The sequence below is a fragment of the Archocentrus centrarchus genome, chromosome 17 (assembly GCF_007364275.1).
Source record: "Archocentrus centrarchus isolate MPI-CPG fArcCen1 chromosome 17, fArcCen1, whole genome shotgun sequence".
Taxonomy (NCBI): domain Eukaryota; kingdom Metazoa; phylum Chordata; class Actinopteri; order Cichliformes; family Cichlidae; genus Archocentrus; species Archocentrus centrarchus.
The window spans coordinates 24,800,049-24,825,841 of record NC_044362.1 but is presented as its reverse complement, the minus strand read 5'-3'; the positions used below and the strand labels follow the sequence as shown (position 1 = coordinate 24,825,841).

Here is a 25,793-nt window from a genome sequence, read left to right as displayed (position 1 = left end):
AATTTTGAACAGCAGGCTGTACTGAGAAAGACTACAAACTAGTAAATCAAATCATAACCATAATGAGACGTCTACGGCTACGTCTATCTTTTATATACCATCTTTGAGTGGTTTTAACCAAACATTATGTTAAGTATTGCAAGGTAGTATATTTAGTTAACAGCAACAGCAATAACTGAGCTACTTATAAAGCCAAGGAAGAGTTTATATATTGCAGGTTTTAAAGGGAAATCTCTCTTCAGAATAGGGCATATACTCTGTATTATTTTTCTAATTTGTGGAAATGCCCACAGATTTTGTTAGAGGTATAGTTTATCCTAGCAGCGGTTCTGTATTGGATTCAGCAAGGTTCACCCACCAGCAAATATCCAGCACTGAGTTTATTACCGCTTTCACTCAAAAAACATTTTCTCTAATTATTAAAGAGAAACATACAAGTGTAAAGAAAAACAATAAAGCAGCTACCTTTTCTGTCTTACTTGTTAAAGTAGCCTATGTAGCTAGCAAGTAGGTGAGCTATGACTAGGCCATGTGATTTATTATACTTGTAATAGTAGCGCTAACTTGTTTTATATTATAAGACAAGAATTTGCTGCTTGAATCATCAGCTTATCATGCAGATTTTTGCCTGGGACGTGTCACTTTAGCATCAATTGTTTCACATTACATTGCAAGCGTCAGATTAATGGAGACATTCAGTTATCCTTTTTTTCTAAAATGACCTAGTTTAAAGCCAGAAACAGCACCGAAATAGCTAATGCAGTCTATTTGGTAAAAGGTGCCATTATAATTAACTAGAAATGAGACTCCATTTGTTATTCAGAATGACTAAAACATTTAATGGTAAAGTTGGCTCCACTGTTATAATCACCATGTGAGAACAGAAGGCTTGATACTGGATGTGTATCAGCAGTAAGGGGATGCTGCTTGGCTCTTTTAATCTTTAGGATTTGCGAGTAAACTGGCAAATAACTACACTTTTGTCCTAAATACAGCAGCAACATTATCGGCCCAGCATTGTATCACCTTCAGTGATTTGATAGTTTTGTTCAAGGTTCAAAATTTGCAGAATGCGAAGTGGCCCACTTGAGGCTGTAGTTATAGTTAAAGGCAAAGACATTGTAGAGCAGTATGATCCAGTGTGTGTGTGTGTGTGTGTGTGTGTGTGTGTGTGTGTGTGTGTGTGTGTGTGTGTGTGTGTGTGTGTGTAAAAAGAAAATGCAATAAATGCAATAAAACTAGTGCTTTATGACTCGTTCTCTTAGCTTTGGGCTGCATTTAGCTATCAACACAAAAAGTTTTAAGTTTAAATTCAGGTCTCTTGCCCTTAAATACTGATGAACGACTGGATAGAGACCAACTCAACCAACTTGAGACTGACTTAAAAGCTGGTGCAACACTCTTGCATTGAGATTCACAGGGAAACAGTCTGTTTACTGTTGAAGTATTATTTTTTTCTCACTTACTTATCTGTATTTGGAGAGGCCAAAAAAAAAGGTGTTGAGGTAGATGTTTTTTATCCAAGAATGTTGACAAACCTATGGGTGGCAGCAGTGGAAGATGAATAACTGCGGTGATTTTGTCCAGCATGATGATTTTTCAGGCACTAGAATTCAGACCACAAAGAAAAGAAAAGGATTTTTTTTTTCCCCTTCACTAGCTCTGTTCCCTACTGTTTTATGTCACAGCAACGCCTTGTCCTTTTTCCTTTCACATCTAAGACTCAGGAGGGGGTATTAGGAGGACATTTTTAGACATGTGCAGTCCTTGTGTTCTGCCACTGTCAGCACTGGTGGCACCAACAGAAGGTTACATAACATAAGACAAGGGGTATTCAATATCGAGGAAAGAAGAGGCTAGGCAACATGAATGGAGCACTGAGCAAATCCATATTCAGCTCTAGAATGACCAGCAATAGAGCTCAAAACACAAACTGGTGCTGTTCCAGGACAAAAATCTCAACTTTTCTATCAATCAGCAATCAGCATTGTATGTAGTAGGAAGGACCTGCATTTATGCTATCTATATGCATATAAAAACATTCAAAATATTTAAATATATTGATATTTATTGTGCTAAAAATGGAGCTGCAAACCCCGTTTCGTATTTCTTCCCCCGACTTCCCGTGAAATTAGCTATTAAATCATGAACATCAAGGATAAGCATATACATTTACAGCTCAGAGCATGCTTCTCTAAACTCCAGTCTGTGTTTGCAACAAGAACTTGTCCTTGACCCTGTCACTTAGCAAACTTCAGCTGCTGGTTCAGCTGTCACTGTAACAAAAGAAAGGATGAGAGCCTGACACCATACAGAGAGTTGCAGTTTCCATAAAGACTGTCTCTTTCTATGAGCAGCGACGCTATTATCATAGAGCAAAAGCAACCTTCTCTCTTGTTGAAAGTTTTATTCATTTGCTTACTTGATTACTTAGCTCTTTATTTGTTTACTTACTTTTACTTACTTATTTACCATTTGTTCAGAAAGGGTTTTTTTTGGTTGTTTTGCAAGCGCTAGCTGCCATTTGAAAAAGAAAAAGTTACACCTACTCTTGCAAAATGTTTTCACACATCAAATTAAAGCTACTTTTGGTACACTATCTTTTAAATAAACTTTGCAACATTTGATTTGAATTTAAGTACAGTGAGTACAGGTAATCAGATTTAACTATCACTTAGTGAGGTTAGCAAATCAGTTGGTAACAAAAGGGACAATAAAACTCCCGTCTCTTAAAATCATTCTTTTTGTAGTGCAGTGGCATAAAAGTTAGTTTCTCTTTAGAGAAACTAATGTGCAGATAATCATGGTCCCTGTGAGTAAATCTATTTATTACAGCAATTCTGTTTAAAATGATTTCACTGCAAAAATGTGGGTCTTCTAAATGCTATCGTGAGCATGCCTTACAGCCTCACATCCTCACTCAACCTGAGAAAATCAGTTTGAATAATAAGAAAAGCTCTTCAAGGAGAAATCTGCCCTCTTAATATATCTACTGTATCCACTTTTTAAATATTAGCAGGGCACAAGCCAGATGTTTTGAGTGAAAAATATAATTATTTATAAAAATATACAACAGCAGAAATGCTGCTTTGGTGCTAGAGTTGAGCAAAGTGATTTAGCTTGATTAGATATATGTCCTTTTTAAGCCAGCAAAAAGAGGTTTAACACCTTATGCGACAGCCTGAAAGAAGCACACATTCAAAACTGCCTCACCTGTGCGCTTATGTATACAGCTGTATACACAGACAGGCACACTGACTCACCAGCATCTATAGGACTTTCCACCCCCTCCATCCTGATCAATTTTTATCGACTTCATTTATGTGACACCACATCAGGAATGGCACTTATGGAGAGGTTGAAGCAGCATGCCATATGTGGCTTTATCAAACTGTTATTCACATTCCTGACATTGCAAGGACAGCTGGTGGGTGGTTTGCTGGCTTGGCACACAGAGCCAGAGTACACTGGAATCAATAGCCAGAACAAAGAGGAAGTTAAGTAGTCTATGCTGAAGCATTCTTGAAATACCTTTCTCCCTTTTACTTTGTTCTTGCAAATGGGAGCCTTTTTTCCAGCCTTTAACTATTCTCTGAAGTTTGTGATTAATATTATATTATTGTTGAAATCTTAGGGTATCAGTTACCAGTTTTATCTGAACTTGTCCTTGTATTGTTGGTAACTTCTGCTAGCATAAAGCAAAGACAGTTTTATGTGACTTTAAAAAAAAAAACTTAAAGAACATTTTGCTCACTTGTTATGACCAAGCTTATGTCCCCTCATTTCAATACAATCTAGGGCAGCAGTCGGCTCTTTGGCTCCAGATTGTAATCTTTTTTCACTGTCACACATGATCACAGCGTTTTTCTTTTTTTTCTTTTTTTTCTTTTTTTTTTCTTCAGAGCCAAATCCAGCACTTCTGGCCTTCAGTGCCACACCTAAATTGCAAATCAGACCCGGCTGGGATTGGCACCTCGAGCACCCCAGCACCCTGTCGAAGAAATTATTTATGTATCACACCAACACTGTCCATAAATAAAAGATACCTTTCACAGTCTGTTGCAGAGTTCCTGGAGCTTTGAAGAAATGGTTTATCCTCATTTTTTTCACATGCTGGCAAGAATGTGTTTTTTTTGTGTTGAACCCCTCAGTTTCATTACAAACACCTCTGACTGGAAAAATAAAAATAACGCACCTGGAGAATGTGTGAAAGATTGCCACCTGTTACAGTACAGTGCACACTCAGACTGTGCGAGATAAACTAAGCTGCAGTTCTAAGCTACATGAATAAAAAAAAATAAATCATTAGAGTTGTTTTATGGCTACGGAAAATATATGTACATTTTTCAAATGGGAGTTTCAAACTATTATTTAAATTTGCTTCAAGATCTATATTTGACCTTTCTGGAGGTCCTTGCAGCCCTAAGCTCCAGCTGTGGCCCAGGTGGTAGAGCGGGTCATCTACTAATTCAATCAATCCTGTCATGACGTGTGTGTGGCAGGCAGAATTGGACCCCAGGATGCAGACTCAAAAACAGGATTTATTGGGAAAATAACAGAAACCAGAACACAGCTAGGCAGGGGCTGGACAGATGCCAAAACTAAACTAAAGGAACTACAGAGAAGGAACAGACACAACGAGGGAACACTGAAGACGACGCGACAAGAACAGATGAACACTGAGGGCTTAAATACACAGCAGGTAATTAGGGCAAGAAGAAACAGCAGGGCAAAACAGGTGAAGCAAATGAAACAACATGGGAAGCAAAACTAAACACAAAGCACAGGGAACATACGACTGTCAAAATAATACAGGAAGTGACTAACCAAGGCGCACGCAGACTACATACGGGGGACTGGCACACAGACACGGGGCAGAGACACAGACTAGTCACAACACTAGGAATAAACTCAACATGAAAACACAGGAGGTCAGGGACAAGACATCATGACAAGACCATGGAGCAGGGGAGACAGGGACGAGGGGAACAAACGTATCAAAACAACTGAAAAACAACAAAACTCAGGGAAGACAGAACTAAACACAAAATGCTGGGCAGACGGCCCAGGACCATGACAGCACCCCCCCCTCAAAGGCCGGCACCCGACGGCCAAAACAGGAAACAAAACCAGACCAGGGAGGGAGGCGGGGGACCAGGACGGAGGGACCGGAACAAAAACAAAACCAGGCAGGGAGCAACAAAGGCAGCGAGCAAAACATCAAAAATCACAATGTCAGAACAAAAACAGCAGGGGCACAAGGCCGGGACAAAGTCCAAAAACAGGGACAAAACAGAGGGATGAGAAAAAAAAACAACTGGATGAAACAAAAAGCGACGGCACAAGGCCGGAGAGCTCCAATGTCCAAAACAGGGGGTCAAAACAAGGAACAGTTCAGGAGCTATGACAAAAACAGAAACAAAAAGAGCAATGGCCAGGGGGAACAAACAGTCCATAGTTCAGGGGGCCGTCCAGGCCAAGGGGCCAAAAAGCAGAGTCCAAACCTCTCAGGCGGGCGACCGCGGCTCCAGTGGCGGCGACGAGGAATCGTGGCAGGGGGCCGACCGCGGCACCAGCGGCGGCGACGAGGAATCGTGGCAGGGGGCCGACCGCGGCACCAGCGGCGGCGACGAGGAGACGAGACTGGGGGCCGACCGCGGCTCCAGCGGCGGCGGCGAGGAGACGAGACTGGGGGCCGACCGCGGCTCCAGCGGCGGCGGCGAGGAGACGAGACTGGGGGCCGACCGCGGCTCCAGCGGCGGCGGCGAGGAGACGAGACTGGGGGCCGACCGCGGCTCCAGCGGCGGCGGCGAGGAGACGAGACTGGGGGCCGACCGCGGCTCCAGCGGCGGCGGCGAGGAGACGAGACTGGGGGCCGACCGCGGCTCCAGCGGCGGCGGCGAGGAGACGAGACTGGGGGCCGCCCGCGGCTCCAGCGGCGGCGGCGGCGAGACGAGACTGGGGGCCGACCGCGCTCCAGGCGGCGGCGGCGAGACGAGACTGAGGGCCGACCGCGCTCCAGGCGGCGGCGGCGGCGAGACGAGACTGAGGGCCGACCGCGCTCCAGGCGGCGGCGGTGGCGAGACGAGACTGAGGGCCGACCGCGCTCCAGGCGGCGGCGGCGAGACGAGGCAGGAGGCTCGAACCGAGCCCGACGCTCCAACTGAGCGTAACCCTTGGGCTTCAAACACGGCTCCGACTGAGCCGGACCCTTGGGCTGAACGGGGCCTACAAGGTGAGGCTCCGAATGTGCAGGCTGGGTCTGCGGTGTAGGGCGCACAGCTACTTCACTGAGCAGCTGGGGCTGCTTGGGGGATGGACCAGGTGCATGTGATGGTGGGTGCGTGGAAGCTGACGCTATGGAGGGCGAGGGAGCTGACGCTATGGAGGGCGAGGGAGCTGACGCTATGGAGGGCGAGGGAGCTGACGCTATGGACTCTGACTGCAGGGAGGCTGAGGGAACTAGGGGGAACGAGGGACCAGGAATGGAAGCACAGGAGGGAATTAAGGAGACTAAGGGGACCTGAGAGACTAAGGGAGCTGGGGGAACTAAGGCTGACACTGGGGGAGCTGACACGGAGGGCGCTAAGAGCGTGGAAGCTGAGGACGGGGAAGCTGACACTGGGGAAGCTGACTGCGGAAGAGGTAAGGGGACTGAAGCTAACTGCGGGGAAACCGGAGTCGGGGGAGCAGGAGCAGAGGAGACTGGGACTGAGGCTGCAGGGGGAACCACAACTAAAGGAGCTGAGGGACCAGAGGAGGGAACAAAGGGAACCTGAGGGACCGGGGAGACTAAGGGGACCAAAACTGAAGGGACTGAAGCTAAGGGAACTAGCACTAGGGGCCGCGTGGAAGCAGGCCGGGAGACGACTGGCTGCGTGGAAGCAGGCCGGGAGACGACTGGCTGCGTGGAAGCAGGCCGGGAGACGACTGGCTGCGTGGAAGCAGGCCGGGAGACGACTGGCTGCGTGGAAGCAGGCCGGGAGACGACTGGCTGCGTGGAAGCAGGCCGGGAGACGACTGGCTGCGTGGAAGCAGGCCGGGAGACGACTGGCTGCGTGGAAGCAGGCCGGGAGACGACTGGCTGCGTGGAAGCAGGCCGGGAGACGACTGGCTGCGTGGAAGCAGGCCGGGAGCTAGGGAGAGCCGGCTGCGTGGAAGCAGGCCGGGCGCTAGGGAGAGCCGGCTGCGTGGAAGCAGGCCGGGCGCTAGGGAGAGCCGGCTGCGTGGAAGCAGGCCGGGCGCTAGGGAGAGCCGGCTGCGTGGAAGCAGGCCGGGCGCTAGGGAGAGCCGGCTGCGTGGAAGCAGGCCGGGCGCTAGGGAGAGCCGGCTGCGTGGAAGCAGGCCGGGCGCTAGGGAGAGCCGGCTGCGTGGAAGCAGGCCGGGCGCTAGGGAGAGCTGAAGGGACTACGGGGACCTGAGGGACTGAGGGACCAGAAGTGGAAGTAGAGTAAGGGCCTACGGGGACCTGAGGGACTACGGGGACCTGAGGGACTACGGGGACCTGAGGGACTACGGGGACAGAGGGCACGGAGGAAACCGAGGAGACTGCGACTAGAACTGAAGATGAAACTAAACTGACTGGAGAGACCAAGGGATTTAAGGGAAGTGACGCCACTGAAGGGGGCAAAGCTGAAGCACTGGCTGTGGGGACCGGGGAAGCTGACTGGAGTATGGAAGCTGAGGAGACCGAAACCACGGAGGGAGTAGGACCAGACTGGACTGAGGTGACTGAGGACGAGGGGGCTGACGCTGAGGAGGATGAGGGGACTGAGACTAAAACTGAAGATGAAGGGACTGGAGGTGAAACTAAACTGACCAAGGGGATCACAGAAAGAGAAACCACTGGAGGGGGCAAAGCTGAGGCAGGGTGAACTAGAGCGGCTGGAGCTGCTGCTGACTGAGGGCGAGCAGGCTGAGAGCTAGGGAGAGCTGAGGCTGAGGGAGCTGAAGCGGGGAGAGCTGGCACTGGGGAAGTTGAAGCGGGGAGAGCTACAGAGGCTGACTGAGACTGAGCGGAGGCCGGAACTACAGCTGACTGAGACTGGGAGGTGGCCGGAGCTACAGCTGACTGAGACTGGGAGGTGGCCGGAGCTACAGCTGACTGAGACGGGAGTAACTGGGGAGGAGCTGGAGCTACAGCCGAATGAGACGGGAGTAACTGGGGAGGAGCTGCTGTAGTCTGAAATGCAGGCGGCGTGGGTGACTGTGGCTTAGATGCTCCCACCCGTGGAACAGAAACGGGTGCGGGTGCAGGTTCTTCTGTGGCTGCCCCCACCCGTGGAACAGAAATGGGTACCACCGAGTGGATCATACTTTCGACCAAGCCCCTCTTCGAACCTGGCAAAGCGTCCAAAAGCCAGGGAAAACTGGACTCCAATCTGTGCGCACTGTGGGCCATGGCGTCTCGATACCCCTGACTGGGGCATTTAAGCCATTGCTCACAGAGGTCCATCATTGAGCTACAGATTTCCTTTCCCAATTCTGGTGAGGGAGGAACAGCTTCAGAAACCACAGGTCTTGAATGGGCAGGCATGGCAAGAGTATCTATGGAACAATTTGTCTTCTTTATGATTTGTGAAATGTCAGTAACTGAGTTCATGATCAAACTGTCTATGGCTGACACAGGAGTTGTATCATAGTTCGCTGACTGAGTTTTACTCCGGCGCCGAGAGCTCCGCTTCCGCGCCCCCGCTGTAGGATGAGAGAGGGGAGCGGCGCTAGGAAACGAAGCAGGAGATGGTGGGCCTGGCATCACGGAGAAGCCGCCTAGCCTTATCCCCGGAGGCATGGGCGGAGGCGGGGTGACTGCCGGCGAGCGCGGCTGCAGTTTCAGAGGTGGGGAGAGTGGCGAGTACTGAAGCTGAGGTCTCTTTCCCCAGCCGGGTCCTCCTAGGGCGAGACTAGTGCCCAGAAAGCGTGACTCGTCCTCCGGAGCACGCCACCTCTCTATTTCCTGCAGGAAAACCCGTACGGCTCGCTGCCGTCCCCGCTGGCTTGAGTCCGCGAGGTCCGTATTTTGGTCGCGTCGTTCTGTCATGACGTGTGTGTGGCAGGCAGAATTGGACCCCAGGATGCAGACTCAAAAACAGGATTTATTGGGAAAATAACAGAAACCAGAACACAGCTAGGCAGGGGCTGGACAGATGCCAAAACTAAACTAAAGGAACTACAGAGAAGGAACAGACACAACGAGGGAACACTGAAGACGACGCGACAAGAACAGATGAACACTGAGGGCTTAAATACACAGCAGGTAATTAGGGCAAGAAGAAACAGCAGGGCAAAACAGGTGAAGCAAATGAAACTAACAACATGGGAAGCAAAACTAAACACAAAGCACAGGGAACATACGACTGTCAAAATAATACAGGAAGTGACTAACCAAGGCGCACGCAGACTACATACGGGGGACTGGCACACAGACACGGGGCAGAGACACAGACTAGTCACAACACTAGGAATAAACTCAACATGAAAACACAGGAGGTCAGGGACAAGACATCATGACAAGACCATGGAGCAGGGGAGACAGGGACGAGGGGAACAAACGTATCAAAACAACTGAAAAACAACAAAACTCAGGGAAGACAGAACTAAACACAAAATGCTGGGCAGACGGCCCAGGACCATGACAAATCCCTGATTCCTTGGTCAAGGTACTGAGCCCCGAGTTGCACCCAACAAACTTTTTAAAACAAAAAGTATTCTACATTTTTTAAAAAGCAATACTGATTGCGGCACTAGTGAATCAAAAGATTGCTCTCACATTTATGAAAGCAGGAGGCAGTGGCACTAACAAAGGGGGTCAAACAAGCACTTAGAGAAGAAAACAAACACACAGTCAGAAAAAACAGCCTGACAAGGACAGAGGAGACATGAGGATAGACAGTGAAGATGCAAGCCAGGGGGACAAGACAAAAAAACACAGGGAGCCAAGTTACAGTGGGGAAAAATAATGGAGAGAAGACAGAAGCCTTCATCACAAAAGGCTGCCATGAAACAATGGTTCCCTGATGGAATGAGGCAGCTGTAAACACGAACACCCCTGTTTGGCAGACCTGAATGAAGGGATTGGAGGAGAAGAGGCAGACATGAGGGGGAGAGAAATGAGCAGGAGGGGTTAGAGACAGACAGACCCAGCCAAAGCAGCCCCGTGACAAGCAGCACCACCTCGTTAAACCTGTCCCCGGGAGTCACAGGCAGATGCTCCGCTTTTCCTATGATAATGACCGACCTGCTAAGCAGCTACCAGCGTCACGCTCCTGTGAACAACTATTGACCTCAAACCTGTCACTCGCTTTCACGCCACTGCTCCTTCCAACTCGCCACGCTCAGAAGGGGCTTGTTGCATCATTCGCTTTAATGCAGGCCTGGATATTTTAATGCTGCCTGTTATCAACTTTTGTATTAAATCTCTTCCTGCTGATACAGTCCTCAGAGGTTTGCAGTCAGTCTTCTGCACTGCATGTGGACATCAGATAGAGTGGCCACAGATCCGCGATCATCAATTATGTCTTAAGAGCTTTGAAAACGTGTTCCCCAGGCTGTGCAAATTGGCATTAAGGATATGAAAGCATTATCCATTAATACACATTTATTCACCATTTTACATTTAGTAGACCCACCGCTGTCAAGCATCAAAGCGCAGTCAGCACATGGAGCCCATGAGTCAAGAGGAAGTAACTGGGGTGAGGGAGACACAGAGAGGGAGAGAGCGAGACAGAGAGCAGCAGCTCTCTGAGGATTAGCTCATTTAGACTGCTTTGATCTGTGAGATCTTAATTGCTGGGTAGCACTGATAGAGTCCTCATGGAGACTTAGTAACACCATACAGGCGAGCAGAGAGGAAGGTGGCTGTGTTCTTACCTTCTCCTCTTGTTTTACTGATTAACTTGTCTCAGTTCAACATACCATTCAGTAATGGTGGCCTATGTCATGCTTAACAATGACTGCATACGACCACCCCAAAAATCATTTATGAGCATTTTCTACTCTGCCACCAATACTGTATAAGTCTTCTATGAGGAAAATTTCTTCTTTCCCAAGTTTTCTCTCATTATGTCATTTTTGAAGCTTTACATTCAGCCGCTCATACTTCTCATTGTAACCTATTGGTCTTTTAGACTCAAAATTGATCATTTCCATAGACTTTTCAGATAGGTCGGGCGACTCAGGGGCTTTCTTCTCTCTTAATGGGCCAGGTAACTGTAAAGGGTTGCAATAACCAAAAGCTTTTGAGCTTTTAATCTTTGCAGCATTATTTATATTTCAAATCAATTTCTCTTTGGTTGTTTCTTATGATCAGATTTGGTCAGATTTGGTTACTTGTCTATAGTGATGTTTTCATATTAAAAAAAACAACAACAAAAAATCAAAAAACTCCCCTTTGTCTTTTCTCACGTCACTGAATATAAATGGTGGTTAAACAATCAATACTCTTGTTTTCAATCAAATAAAATGCAATAAAATCCCAATAAAGGCACCAATAAGAATAACAATTTTCAAACCTTTTAATCATAAGTTTTTTTTATGTACTGGTTATATTTGGAGCTGCCCTCAACAAAGACATATCATTATACCCAATCATTTGTTGGGTATCATTATACCCAACAAATCACATATGTCATCAGCTTCTATGGGTTTTGTCATCCATCCAATTCAGTTCATCCATCCATTTTCTTACACTTATCCAAATCACTTATCAGGGTGATTGGGGGATTGGGGGGGGGTCCACTGGAGCCTATCCCTACTGTTATAGGATGAAGGCCTGGGTGCACCCTGGACAGGGCCCCAGTGCTAATCACTGCACCACTGTGCTGCCCCCTATCATCTATTTTCTTCCCCTTATCCAATTCAGGGTCAGGCTTGTGTTTTGTCATATAGAATAACTTAATCTATAGTTTCCTTTTCATTTGCAAGATAGCTTTTTTATATACCTTACCTCAATGCAGCAAAACTCTGCAGCTGTACTTTTATTTTGTAAGAGGTTTGATGGTTACAAGTAATCGGGAGAATGTAAATCTCACAGATAAACTATTTCAGAGACGCCAGCCCTTTTGAGAGGAAGGGAGAGCTCACTGTATCTGCAGCTTCAGCTTTTACTAAATTCCCTTTTAACCCCATATAGAGATCTAGAGGGGTTGACAGGTGAAGACTGGGGTTAAGAAGATCATTCCAACAGATGAAGATGATGCAGGGCCTCCTTATCTCTCTCTGTCTGCCTTTGTCCCTCTCTCATATCCAGACACACCATCTTGTTTCTGCCTCTTCTTTATCTCACCATACTCCATGCAACCTTGTACACCCATTTCTCTCTCTCTCTCTGGCTGGTGTCCAGCTTCTCTGTTGTCACCTTTCATCTCTTTGGCTTAGGCAAGAACAGACAGATTAAGGAGAGGAAGAGTATTAGGGGAGCCATTCTTTCTGCCGCTTTGTGATGGGAAGGTTACTGTTAGCTGAGCAGAACCATCCCTCTGCTGAGTTTGGTCGTTAGAAAGGCTGCAGAGCAGTGGGGGGAAAAGAAAGCCTGAGGGGATGTTTACATTACAAGAATACTGATACTGTGATGCTCCAGTGTGTAAATCAATCCATTCTTATATCTGACAGTGAATTTTGGCCAAGGTAATTTTTTTTAAACCTTTATTTTACCAGGTAAAATGTTTGAGAACTAGTTCTCAAACATTCTATATTGATAGGAATGTATAAAAAAGCAGAAAATAGATATTCAGTGGCCAACACTGCAATTAAGAGAACCAGCATATATCACTGCATCAAAATACACTGAAACAAATGTCAATAGCACGCCTATAAGGGCAGTAACTTTCTACATGCAGTTTCATCACAGTCTCAAATGATTACTGGGGCATTTGTTGAATTTGTTTGCTCAAATTATATAAACTTAGCTACTAACAGCAGGTTCTGACTTAAACAATAATGCGAACCTTGTCATCTCTGTTCCAGCAGTCACTCGAGACTCCTTGATGTGCCCATCTGCACGTCAATAAAGACCTTCTGTTAATACTGCAGAACTGGTTTCTTTTAAACAGCATTTGCATGCAGTTGTTACCATCTCTCACTAACATGACACAAAAGAGCTGTGAAGTGTGTACTGTCTACAACACAGGTCTTGTATACTGGTTTGCAGAATTAGGCAACACAAAGTTCACCAGTGATATGATATTATATATTAGATGGCCCCAACATTTTAATTCTATCAAAACTTTTTTATTTTTTTTAAATTGCCTTGCTATCATTAATTTACGTGGTAGGGCATTTCTATGTTTTGCATATCATGCTGTCCTATCTGTAAGCCAGGTTACGATCTGGCAATCTGTGATCAAGCAGTTCTTCTAATGGCCAATGGGAGGTGGTTGCAGAAGCCTGTCCACCCCATAGACTGCCATGTTTAATAACATTAGCAAGACAAAACAAAGCTTCAAAATGTAGAGTCAAAAACACTGTGTGACATCATACTGCCTATGGCTATTTTTCACAAATGTATAAGCAAGACACTAGAAAATCTGAGATATATTTCTGTGGCAATATAATAAAACTGCAAAACTAGTAAAGATCTCACCTAAATGAGACTCATGATGCACATAACAAATGTATGACCAATGAATCCTGGCATCTGCAGATATTGGAAATTGTGTAGTCACATCCTTTTAGTTTAATTCAGCCATTGTTCTCAAGCTATAGCTAATATTAGGATTTGCATCAAAGGATTAACAAGTACAATTTCCAAGAGAGAAAATATTATCATGTTGCAAATCTCAGCTTGTACATTGTGCAAATTTGCAGAAAGGGGCAGAGCGTTGTGCCCAATTTCAGTGTGGGACAGAAAAAAAAAACTATTCTACATCTACACGTTCCTATATTATAACTGCTTTCACTTGTCTTCTGTTTGTTTGAACATTATCTGTGCACTGCCTGTTTTCCACTGCGCCCCCAAAAACCATGTCAGACACAGCTGTGATTTGTGATGCAGCCCCGCAACACCTTTGTTCCTGCAGTGTAGCATTTGTCCGAAGAGGGAAAAATAGCCTATCACATTTTAAAAGTGCAATTCAAAGAGCGTGCTTTTATTAAATATTTATGTCACACACATGGTTAGCGGGGTATTAATGTTTGAAGGAAAACAGCATCACTTAACGCCCTTGTGCTACCTTGCTCTACAGTGAACAGCAGTTACATCACCCTTGAATCATTCATTCTGAAACTGAAAAAAAGAGTTGAGGTAAACACAAAATCTGTGGAATGCAAAAAGGCTCTCTGGTTTCCACAGTAAATGATCAAAAGATCAAGGAGCTCAAAGTGAAGTATAGACCTATCCACACCACACATGTACTTTTAAAATTTATTTGGCTTTGTAATTCCTTTTGTGCATACAGTTTTCTCTTTGATGTCTAAAATGTATGAGAACTGGGCATTATATTTGCTTTGGTGTCATCAAATGGGAACACTGTGAAACAGGCTTTCTCATTTTGGCCGTTCACCATATTTATTTGCAATCTTGTAAGGCCAGCAATAACTATGTATGGCATAGGTTGATATTTTGGGAAATATGCTTACACAGTTTCTTGGTGAGAGTAAGAGAAGACTGATGGCTTGTATTTTTCCACTAAATATGAATCTGCAGCCACAAGACGGTTGGATGGAGGCAAATGGCTTCAGTAACTCCATTTGGTCTGGAAATTGTAATATCCACCTACCAGGGTCTCTAAAGTTCTCTAGCATCACTTGTCATCCCTATGGGTGGAGATATAAAGAAGTCACTACTGACAAGAACGTCCAGGACCCAAGTAAAACCACACATTATCTGTTTCACACTTTTGCTTTATTACAAATTGAAGAAATAATTTCTAACCTGTCTGTAAGTGAGCCTTTAAGCTAATGAAAGCTGACAGGCTACTGTTTCAAACATCATATTAAACAGACTGACGTCAGACTGCTATTAACCTTCTCATCTAATTTTGCCAAAAGAGCAAATAAATACGTTTCCCAAAATGTCAAACTATAGCTTTCCAGTCTACACACATTTCGAATAAGCTTTATCACCCACAGGTTCCATCGCCACGTTATCAGTTATTTATTTTCAGATGTGAACCACTTCAGCATCCATAGATCCATTATTCTCATGTGAATGACAAGTCGGTCCATCGTGGATCCATCCTTTTTTCAAAGTCGACCCTTTTTAAAATTACGGTCAAATTCAAAGTTCAGCAAGTATATTTCAACATCAGAAAGTTTGTGTTCATACCGTTTGGAATGTAAAGAAACAAAATTAAAGAGAGCTGAACACAAATGTCAGCCACGAGGGCTGTAGTGTTCCAGGAGGTGTCGAAAACTTCTCAGCACTTGCACTTCAATTTAATGGAGTACCTGAGCAGGGCACCATTAGCAGGATCTGTGGTCCAGCTCGGTGATTGAGCTTTCCTGGTCTCAAAACATGAAGATAATGAAAGGCAAGTCTCACACCAGCCAATGGAGTCATCAATAATAAGAGAAGTTGAGTGGGAGACAAAGGGTTATCTAGGTACAGCACATGTACTTCCCAGTGGGCCGCAGGGGCAGACAGGGCCACGTAGAGGTAAGATATGGCATGACGCTCCTGGAATCCGTGATATGACATTTCTGTGTGAGAGTCTGTCAGAGGACAGGAGAAGGTTTTTAAGGGCAGTGCCACCTCCTCTTGTGTCTGAGTCTCTGGATTTTTATCAAAGAGAGATATGACTGAGGGCCCAGACAGTGGCAGCGCACCATGGCATTCACTGGAGGGTTTCAGCCTGAATGGGTGCTGAATAGATGTTGCAACAAGCAAAGTCAGTCCTCCTCATCTACATAGGTAGAGGGAAACCAGCCCACCTAAGAAAAAGAAAATAAAATAAATATAATTAGGTAGCTTCCACTTTGTTATAATGCCACTTACAGTTGACTGTGGAATATTTAGTAGTGAGAAAATTTCATGACTGGACTTGTTGCACGGGTGGCATCCTATCATGGTACCGCGCTGGAATTCACTGAGAATTGAGAGCGACCCATTTTTTTCACAAATGTGTGTCGAAGCAGTCTGCATGCCTGGGTGCTGGGTTTTATATATCTGTAGCCATGGAAATGATTGGAACACCTAAATTCAATGATTTGGATAGGTGAATGAATACTTTTGGCAATATAGTGCAGTTTTGAGCAGCATGAGTTAATAATTCAGATGCTTTGGAGGTGAGGTAGAAAAATTTATATATTTTTGAAAGCAGAGAACTATAGGTGATATTTATAGTAGGGTCACTCTTGAGAGCAAAAGTAGTGACAAATTAGTAATATTTTGGTTAACACAATATATTAAGACCAAACTCTAATCAAAAAATACTCCTAATGTCAGGTAAATCCATCCATTTTCTTCTGCTTATCCGGGTCGTGGGGTCAGCAGCCTAAGCAGAGAAGCCTTTGACCTCCCTCTTCCCAGCCACCTCCTCCAGCTCATTTTGGGGAACACCGAGGCATTCCCAGGCCAGACAAGAGATATAATCTCTTCAGCGTGTCCTGGGTCTGCCCCGAGGCCTCCTCCCAGTAGAACATGCCCGGAAGACTTCACCCAAGAGGCGCCCAGGAGGCATCCTAGTCAGATGTCCGAACCACCTCAACTGGCTCCTTTCGATGTGGACGAGCAGCAGCTCTACTCTGAGCCCCACCCAAATGGCTGTACTCCTCACCTTATCTCTGAGGTAAAACATTCATACTTTTTAAATGGCCTACGATTGCCAACCTGAGTTGCTGTGGAGAAAAAGGGACTGATGTGATTTGGACACTGTGCCTGTATGGCAGGATTAGGAGAAGTGTGTTCACATGAAGTGCCATACTCAGTGTTTCGCTGGCAGCTGTGAGCAAATTCAGTGGCCAGTGGCTGGTGCATCTAATTGCATAACAACTGGTATTCTGGCTCAAAAAGCCTGGTAAAAAATAATTGGCGGACAGTGGAAGACAGTTTTGTTTTGCCAATGTCATGTCCTGTGAAAACTCCAGAGTTTCACTGACATGGAATAATAGATGAAGAGGTTCACCCTACCCACCACCCTAATCCCTGCCAGTCCCATCCAGACATGATCACTCACAAGCCAAACACAGGCATTTACTGATTTACTCTTTTTAAAGTTATTTTTAAATATATTTGTGAAATATTTATTAGTTTTTCGCTCCCACTTAGAAATAAAAAGAAAATTGTGTCAGTTGCAAAGAGCAGTAAACAAATTTGTTAGACCCACTCTGCCATCGACCTCTCCCTTCCACCACCCGTTGGGCATCTTGGTGTAGATCCTGATAATGTCTCCCTGTTGCAGAGAAAGCTCCCGCGTGTCTCTGGAGCAGAAGTCATAGCGTGCGACTGCAATACCCACCACTCTAGGAGAAAAGACTGAGACAGAGAGAGATCTCGTATTATTATTGGAAGCCATTTACAAAACTTCTCCTTATCTCAGACACTGTGAAAACATCTGCTGACACTGATCCAGCAAGAAGTATCACACTCACAGATCAGAGTTACGCTCCATACAGAAATGTAATATGTAATATTTAAAGGCAGAGTTTACAGATGTGCCGCTGTTTTCAGGGTAAGATTAAATTTTCATGCTCACTTACTATAAGAAAACTGTCTAGAAAAAAGGATTACTAATAAATAAGAATCAAGAGGGAACTTCAGCTGAACTAAATTCAGTTTATCTACCTTTATTATATATGGCTACAGAATTATTATGTTTGTTTTTTATTCTTTGGCACAAAACACATTTCTCACAGGTACTAATCACAGTAAGGAGATTATGCCACCTTGTAAGGATGATAAGGCACTGATTCTAAAAAGCCTTGACTCGTGGGCTTGATTCATGTAAAAGCAAAACCACAGAGTCAAAAATGAGATAATGCTTCAAGCTTACGGGTGTGTTCTTGGCTGTGCGCTTGGTGGGTCCGAGCTCACAGCCAAGATGAGAGAACTAAGGTTATCGTGGCCGTGTGTTGATCTTATTAAAAGTTGAAGGTGAATTCAAGCAACGCATCCACCACTTATCGGGTTATCCAAGTTTATTCCTGCACATGCAGGTCAGGCTCATATCACATGTGAACACGGCTGTGCATAGGTTTGTTTACCTTATCTGTGAAAACACAGATGACACAACTGTGCAGATACGCTGGACGAAAGGAATATATCTATCCTCTCATGCACGCAGACATCCGAGTTAGCCCGCATCATAACAATGCAGGTGCTCAGTCCCGCACATTCATGCTTATGCACAAAAGTAAACACAGACACACAAACAAATTAAATTTAATTCTAAAGTATTCTTAATAGACCGGTATTTTTGCATTCACATCTTGCTGGCAAAACTAAAATGTGAAAAACTTCCTGTTATTCTGACTCGGGAGCCCTTACTCATTATTTCAAGAGGGTAACCACCACCGCTGGCCTTAAAGTCACAACTTTTAATGGATACTAAAGCTTAATTAACTGTTTTATTGTGTAACATATTTGTCACAGTTCATTAAGTGAAACCATACAAACAAAAGCGCATGTCATCTTTTTAATTAGCTGAATTGATAGTGTTATTGTTGGATGGAATAAAATGTAAATGGCAGCAATGGTGGCTTTGCAGCTCTTTGCCAGTGGTTTGCTGAAATCTCAGCAGTTTTCTTAACCAAACGGGAGATATCGTAGCAGACAAAAATTCATAATATCTAAGCTATTTAATTTCCAAAAGACCGATGTGAATCCCTTTCCCCCACAGGATGACTTATACAGCCCGTGTAATTACCAAAAAATAAAAAAGCATCATTAAACTGTATTATTTAAAAGAGACAAGAAAACAAGACAGCTCATCTTTAGAAATGTGGAAATGTGGACATACAGTGGGGGAAAGACAAAAAGAGTAGAAAAGCTGTACCTGTACCTGACCAGAAAGGCGAGGAGGAGGGAGGAACAAAGCTGCAGCCGCCAGGAGAAACTACAGAGAAACGAAGCGAGTGATGGGAGGGGTTCAGGCCGTAGTGGGAGCAAAGAGAGAACATAAGCAAAGTAAACACAAGTTTGACAGAAAGAGAGCGTGTGTGAGGGTAAAGGAGAGAGAAAGAGTAAAAGTTGTCAAAGTCAAAGTACAAGCAAAAAGTAAATATGGTTGGGAGAGCGCAGTGAGAGAGGAGGGCAAAACAGTGAAACCATCACACAAACTGTTACTGCACCGGGCACATGAACAAAGTCTTACACAGCGCAGACCACAAAAAGGTGGGTTAAGTGAGCAGCCATAACACACTTTGATGCCTGAAAGTCTATATGGGTATTACTTTTGTTTACTTTTGATATGTTGTGTTGTTTATGCTTCAGTACCAATTCAGCAAAATGTCAGTGCTATGCAACAGAACAAAATTTTGTGCTTCCAATATAGTGGAAACAGTTTGAAAAACTATCTTTCCTAATTCAGCAAAAACCCCACGCAGGACTGCCACAGCCAGGACATTACAGGATATTTCACAAAATCCTGTATGATGTCTTTTATTTGAGTTCTACTTCTTCTCCAACTCTGGTCCTACATGAGAAAAATTCCATGTAGTAAAATAAGCAGAATTTATCATTCAGTTTGCTTTGGCATACTAACAGCATCATAATATGCTTTTTTTTTTCACCAAAGGACCTAACCTAATGAAAATGAAAACTTGAAAGGAGGCATTTAATTTGGAGATGGTATGAGCAGGACTGCTGGTTTGAATACTAAACTAAAGCTTACTAGTGTGTGTGTGTGTGTGTGTGTGTGTGTGTGTGTGTGTGTGTGTGTGTGTGTGTGTGTGTGTGTGTGTAGATAGATCTATTTGTAGGCATTTCTGTAAAGAAACCCTTTGCTTGCTAATGTCCATCATTTTTGGTTTACCATGATGAGTTAGGATCTCCACAGATTTTTGGCTACATAGTGTTGCTTTCTTCACCTTTGAGCTTGTCACACTGCATAATAATCAGGAATAACAACCTTTTCAGCTTCAGACAGGTGAGCAAAAGCAGCAGCAGCATGTCGATAAGTATGTCTGAGCACCGTAGGGTGCTGTGACAAGGCAGCGTCTGGGAATCCACACTGCAAAGCCAAGAGCTTCTGCTCCCATATGAAATCCCACCTGAGCCAGCAGACTCTCATGCTCGGAAATCAACGTAGCAATATGGTTCCATGCCTTCTCTTAGTACCCGACAGGGAGAGGCCAACATGTGTAAAGTTTCTGACCTGTATGAAATATGTAGTTTACACAAACACATTTTCACTCTTTCACACATAAACAAGTGCGCATACAGACCATACAGGAGGTGACAGGAGTTTCTATTATTTAACCTGTGCCATTTATATCAATGTAGGAAACATTTCCATTTCCAAAATGACCACAAAGCTGAATCACTACTCTGACAGTTATAGCAACTGCATATTAGAACCCTTGTGAATATGTATGGCAGGGCTGTTGTATTAGATGCTTTTAGGTGATACGTTTTCTGAGTATCCTAAAATACTTTCACTAATTGTGTGATAAATGTTTTCAGATCTTATTTACGTTATATATAATATTTAATGATATTGATATACGATAACAGACTCCAGCTTCCCTGTAAAATCTAAACTTAACTACAAAAGATTATCCTGACAGACAATTAAAGATCATTGCATCACTAATTAGTTTCCCAACTCAAGCATTCACACACAAGGAAAAGCACTCAGTCAGACCTAATAAAAAAAATTCTAGCTGGGATTTTTCCAAACAAATTACTCCAGAGTTTTGATGGCTTTTCAGTAGTTCTGCATCTTGTGATTGTTTACTCAGCCTTGAATTCTATTTTCTTTGCTACGAGGTGTCTGTTTTGAGATTATTGTTGTTTTGGCATGACATCTGTCTTTCCACAGAGGCTGTTTACCAGACAGAGAATACGGTGCCCACTCTAAGTCTGTCTATGGGGGTGGACGACTTAAGGCAATAATAATCTATCCCAGAATGCAATGAGGCAACGGTCTGTCAAGGCTTTCTCAGAGACAGCGCCACGGTGAATGGCAGCAATGCACAAACACACCTCTTACAGAGCTGCTTTGAAGCTTGATGCGCTAGGAGACCGACGCTGCCAAAGGAGGCAGAGGGACAAGGATGTAGCAGAATTTTACATCCGAAAAGACTCAAAGGGCTAACTTTGACTTTGTTCTTGTGTTCAGCTGCTTGCCTCTGCCACTCTTGCTGCGGCTATGGTTGTTTACACGTACACCTTTCTTTAAGTTAAGACAGTTTACCTCCAGCTGCTTCCTGCTCTTTTATATCAGATCATATTTGCAAACTTTTCCCAGTTTTGTGGAAACAGTCACAGTCCCCCAGTTGGACCAGGGGTATCCCCCAGGTATGTGTCAGCAGGCGGCTGTCACACAGGTTTTTTCCACAGCAAGCCCAAGTGAAATGTCATGTCCTGTCAGGAAAATTGTGAAGCCATCTCAGAGCAGAGCAGAGTGTGGAGTGTGACGTTTGGAGTAGCAGGCTCCTGGTGCTTGCCTCAGGCACTGGGCTCTAACAGGGACCTCTCTTTCCCAAGCCTGGTGAGCTGCAGAGGCTCTTTTATATTTCTCTCACTCGCTGTTTCTGACTCTCTTTCGTGTTTTCCTCTCCTCTCTCTCTAACTCCACATCCCTTTCTACTCTGTGTCTCTCTTTACACCTATTAACATGCAGTAAGATGTATGGATGAGAATATACACACATTAACTTGACGCGCAAATGCACACAGAATACATAACAATTAGACTATAACTAGATTGCATGTGGAGGTGGTCTGCTTTATCGGATCTCAGCTGGGCATAAATGGAATCTATGGATTTTTTCCTTGTTTGCAAGTTAATCATCTATGCCTGCCTTTTTTTTTTAAACTGTGATTCATTCACAATGAGGGCAAAATCAACATAACAAGAACAGCTATTAATAGCGAGTGTAAATCATCATCATTATCCAGATTACATATCCGGATGCATGTTAATACAACGTATCATCTTTTGCACTGCATTCTCCGTCTCGCCTCCTCTCACCTTCTGCTGCTCCTACTTTCCATCTCCAGGCTTCTCCCAAATGTCTGTCTATTTCATGCACTCCACACTTTATCTAATGCTCAGTCCGTGCTTCATTCTTCATTTGAGTCGAACCGCAAACACAAATAACAAAGAACCAATCATTTAAGTTATTTTTGTATATTCTTCATTTAAAGCCCAGATTATGCTCCATTTCAGACACAGGCAAAGACAGCTGGAGTAGTCATTGCTTTTATACCTCTTTGAAGTCCACCACCTAGGGCACATGTGTAGTTAGTGCACTGAAATGTAAATTCTCCACAGACTAGTCCGCATGGTCACAAAAAACAGGCAGGCACGCAGACGTCCACACGGACCCTCGCACTCACTGTCTGATGACAAGATTTATGCCACTGGATCCCGAGCAGACGCTAGCAAACTTGTAGAAGCAGAAAATATACTCAAATCTTGAAATCTTACACATACTACATATCAGAATCAGAATCAGAATCAGAATCAGAATCTTTATTGTCATTGTACACAGAAGTTGCACAACGAAATTTAAAATGCATTCCTTTCTAGGTGCCTCAGACAATAAATAATAAAATAATAAAAATATGAGTGATAAAAATGATTACTAAAATACAGTGCACAATAGTAAATTAAGACGAATCTAGCCCCAATACACACACCAACGCACGCACACAGTCAGCACTACCACCCCACATCACTGTCCAAACCACACAGAGTTCAGTTCAATGATAGCCCTGGCATAAAAGCTGTTCCTCAGTCTCATATACATTCATATACATCCTCAGTATACATATACATTCATGTGAATGGGTGAGTGTGTCCAAACTTTTGACTGGTACTGTATATTGTCAAATACGATTGCATTTGCAAATGAAAAAAACAGCAAACATTACCCAGACAAAGTCTAACTACTGTAAACTGCTGATCCCATGTCATAAAGCTAATTTATGTGAACGTTTTATTTGTCTTAAATGACAGAAGAAGACTGGCCAAGCAAATAAAGAAGACGCTTGAAGAGAACCCTGCTGCTATCTATCCTGTGCTGTTCCACGGGGAATTGCATTAGCTCATTTTGCTGAGCTAAGTGTTTCTAACATGTCTCAAATGTGAAAGATATGACTGCCTTGGGTAACAAGACAGTTATTAGACACTTTAGTGTCTAATAATGAAACAACAGCTTTGTCAGCATACTTTTGTATGTAGGTTGGGGCATTTTTCTGCTGTTCTACTGTGTAGTAGGTGTGATACCGATTCCAGCAAATGGCTTAGGGATTTAGCGTGTTTTATTGTGCCTGTGAGATGACATGGGAAATATAGACCACCGACTGTATCCATCATATAGACAGGTCTACACTTCCCAGGGAAAAAAAATACTACTCCCCTTGCTTTATCTGGCTTGGTCTATTGTAGCAAAAGCCTGACCCTCTGGTCCTCTAAACAGGTCAAAACAAAAGCTAAGAATGTCTTTCAGCGACAACTGGATAAAGCTCTGATCTGAACTTGGAATATTTTAACCCATCAGACAGATAGCATCAGGAAAAGAACCTGGATGTTTGTGAAGCAGACTTACCACTCCCGACCTTGGGAATGGCCCTGGGCATGTTTCCATTGGGCTGTTCCCTGTAGGGGTGCTGTAGAGTGGTGTCAAGACTGCTGAAACCCTCCTTTAGAGAGTGCTGTTGGTAGTATTCCACTAAGTCCTGTGTGAACCAAACAAGAACCCAAATCATACCCTAAGCACTGGTAAGCCATTAAAATACAGATTGTATTGTGCACACATCTATAGAAATGAATGCAAAGTCATGTTAAAAAGTTAGTTTAAAAAAAAAAATTCTCATTAATTTTTGACAATAAAAGCAGAGTGAGTTCAGAGAATATTACAAAGAATGTGTCCATGGGGCAGGACAACTAACCACACTCTATTTTTTTTACACCAATGTCAAGTGCAAGTACTGAATACATCTGAATATCAGCTGCTGAAATACAATCCCACAGGTTTAAAACATGTCCTTGTGGCTTTCTGAGTGGGTACAAATATGTCAAAACAAACCAATGGTAGTTTTATCATTTTCATTTTAAAAATTACATTTTTTACTCATATGGAAATTGCATTTTTCTCAAGCGAGGTCTGCAAAAATAGTGGAAAGTCAAATGATTATGCTTATTAATGCTACAGCATATTGTAGGTTGGAAAAATCCATACAAAGATAAAGGCATTACCAGCACAGTCCTGAACACCCGACTCTCAGCAATGTAAAAGCCTCCATCCTTGGTCAGAATCTTAATGTGCTTCACTTTATCGTTGAACCTGTGGAGGATGAATAAGACATGGGCTGTTAATCAACTAGACATGCTTCCACATCAGTCCAGTCTCTATGATGAACTGTCACTAAGCCTGTCTGGGCTGAGAGCTGGTTACTATGCTGAGCCCATTTTTATCTCTTGCCAAAGCACTGTATACTCAAAATTATGTTAGAATTAGATTGATCCTTTTATTAATATAATTCACAAACAATGTAGAAAAGGTGAAAAAAAAAATAAGCCAGAGACTGGCTGTATTCAACACTGCCAAAAATATGTTGTCTACCCCAGCTTTAAATACATTAGCTGACACAGCAGTGTCAGAACTGTGCTCAGGGTTAGACAATAGTAATTATTTTACTCATAAATTATACGCTACACCAGTATCTAATCAGCCAGTCACAAATAGGTAGAATAACAAGAGTGTCTGTTCTATATTACTGCAGCTTTTGACACCACCACAACACATTAAGCCTTGTTTTCACTAAGGAGTGTGCATTCGGCACTAGAGTTACCTAATTACTGCTGGTGATTGCATGAATTACTTTTAGTGTGTTTGCCAAACTAAAAGTTAGTGAAAACCAACTGTATAATATAGAAGTTGCAACTGAGCCATGTTGTGCTAAAAATTAAGTAACTAAGTCATCATACAGTACTGTGCACAAGTCTTGAGCCACCCCTCATTTCTTTATATTTTGCTTCCAAGGAGCCAAACGTTCTTGTAAAAATTTAAAAAGTAAAAAGTCTTGAGCAATAGTTCTCCAGGCGTTCTGAAGGTCTTTAAGTTTTTCTTGGGACATTAGCTTTTTCATTCATTTTCAATCCAGTCCTTGTCCTTGTTTTGGGGTTTGTTTTTTTGTTTGCTAAGCTGCATAACCCTGATCTATGAACTGGATGAGACTCAGAGTCAGACTCAGACTCAGCTTTATTATCACTCAGACTATGAGACATAATGTGAACAAAACATAGTTTCTCAGGTGTCTGTGTATGCGGTAGGTCAAACATAGAATTAAAATAATAAATAAAATTGAATTGAATTGAAATAAATAAAATAAGAATAGCATCATTCTACTATAGCAGCAACAATTTGAAATGGCGGTAACAGGATAACAGAATAGCAGCATGGAATTTTTAAGTGACAGCAGAGAGGGGGATGGAGGTAGCTATTTCTCCGCATCTGGTGGTGTAGATGCCCCTGATCTGTGGTAAGGAGCATCCGATGGTTCTCTCTGTGGACTTAACCACTCTTTGCTGCCACCATGGATAAAATAAGAAGTGGCAGGCCTAAAAACTATCGATGCTTTCCAATACTGTTCATCTAGGAGATCAACAGTTTCTACCTACCTACATATCTACCTATTTGTGATGGAAAGTCATGTCCTTAAGAAATATGAAAAAAATCCAGCAAGGA

At 43.6% G+C, this 25,793-nt stretch overlaps 1 protein-coding gene across 3 annotated transcripts in view; it reads right to left on the bottom strand.

Annotated features, from left to right (window-relative positions):
* Positions 1-14,494: 14,494 nt before the first annotated feature.
* LOC115795678 (guanine nucleotide exchange factor VAV3-like) overlaps positions 14,495-25,793 on the bottom strand; it is a 50,124-nt gene continuing 38,825 nt past the window's right edge. For 2 of the 3 annotated variants that reach the window (XM_030751688.1, XM_030751689.1), the window contains exons 24-27: positions 24,302-24,389; positions 23,652-23,781; positions 17,262-17,410; positions 14,495-15,867 (exon numbers count right to left, since the gene is read on the bottom strand). In XM_030751688.1, the coding sequence (XP_030607548.1) occupies positions 15,826-15,867; positions 17,262-17,410; positions 23,652-23,781; positions 24,302-24,389 (409 nt within the window). In that variant the 3' untranslated portion in view covers positions 14,495-15,825. Of the gene's footprint in view, positions 15,868-17,261; positions 17,411-18,935; positions 18,990-23,651; positions 23,782-24,301; positions 24,390-25,793 lie in introns of all 3 variants that reach the window. The other variant, XM_030751687.1, reaches the window with a different exon arrangement.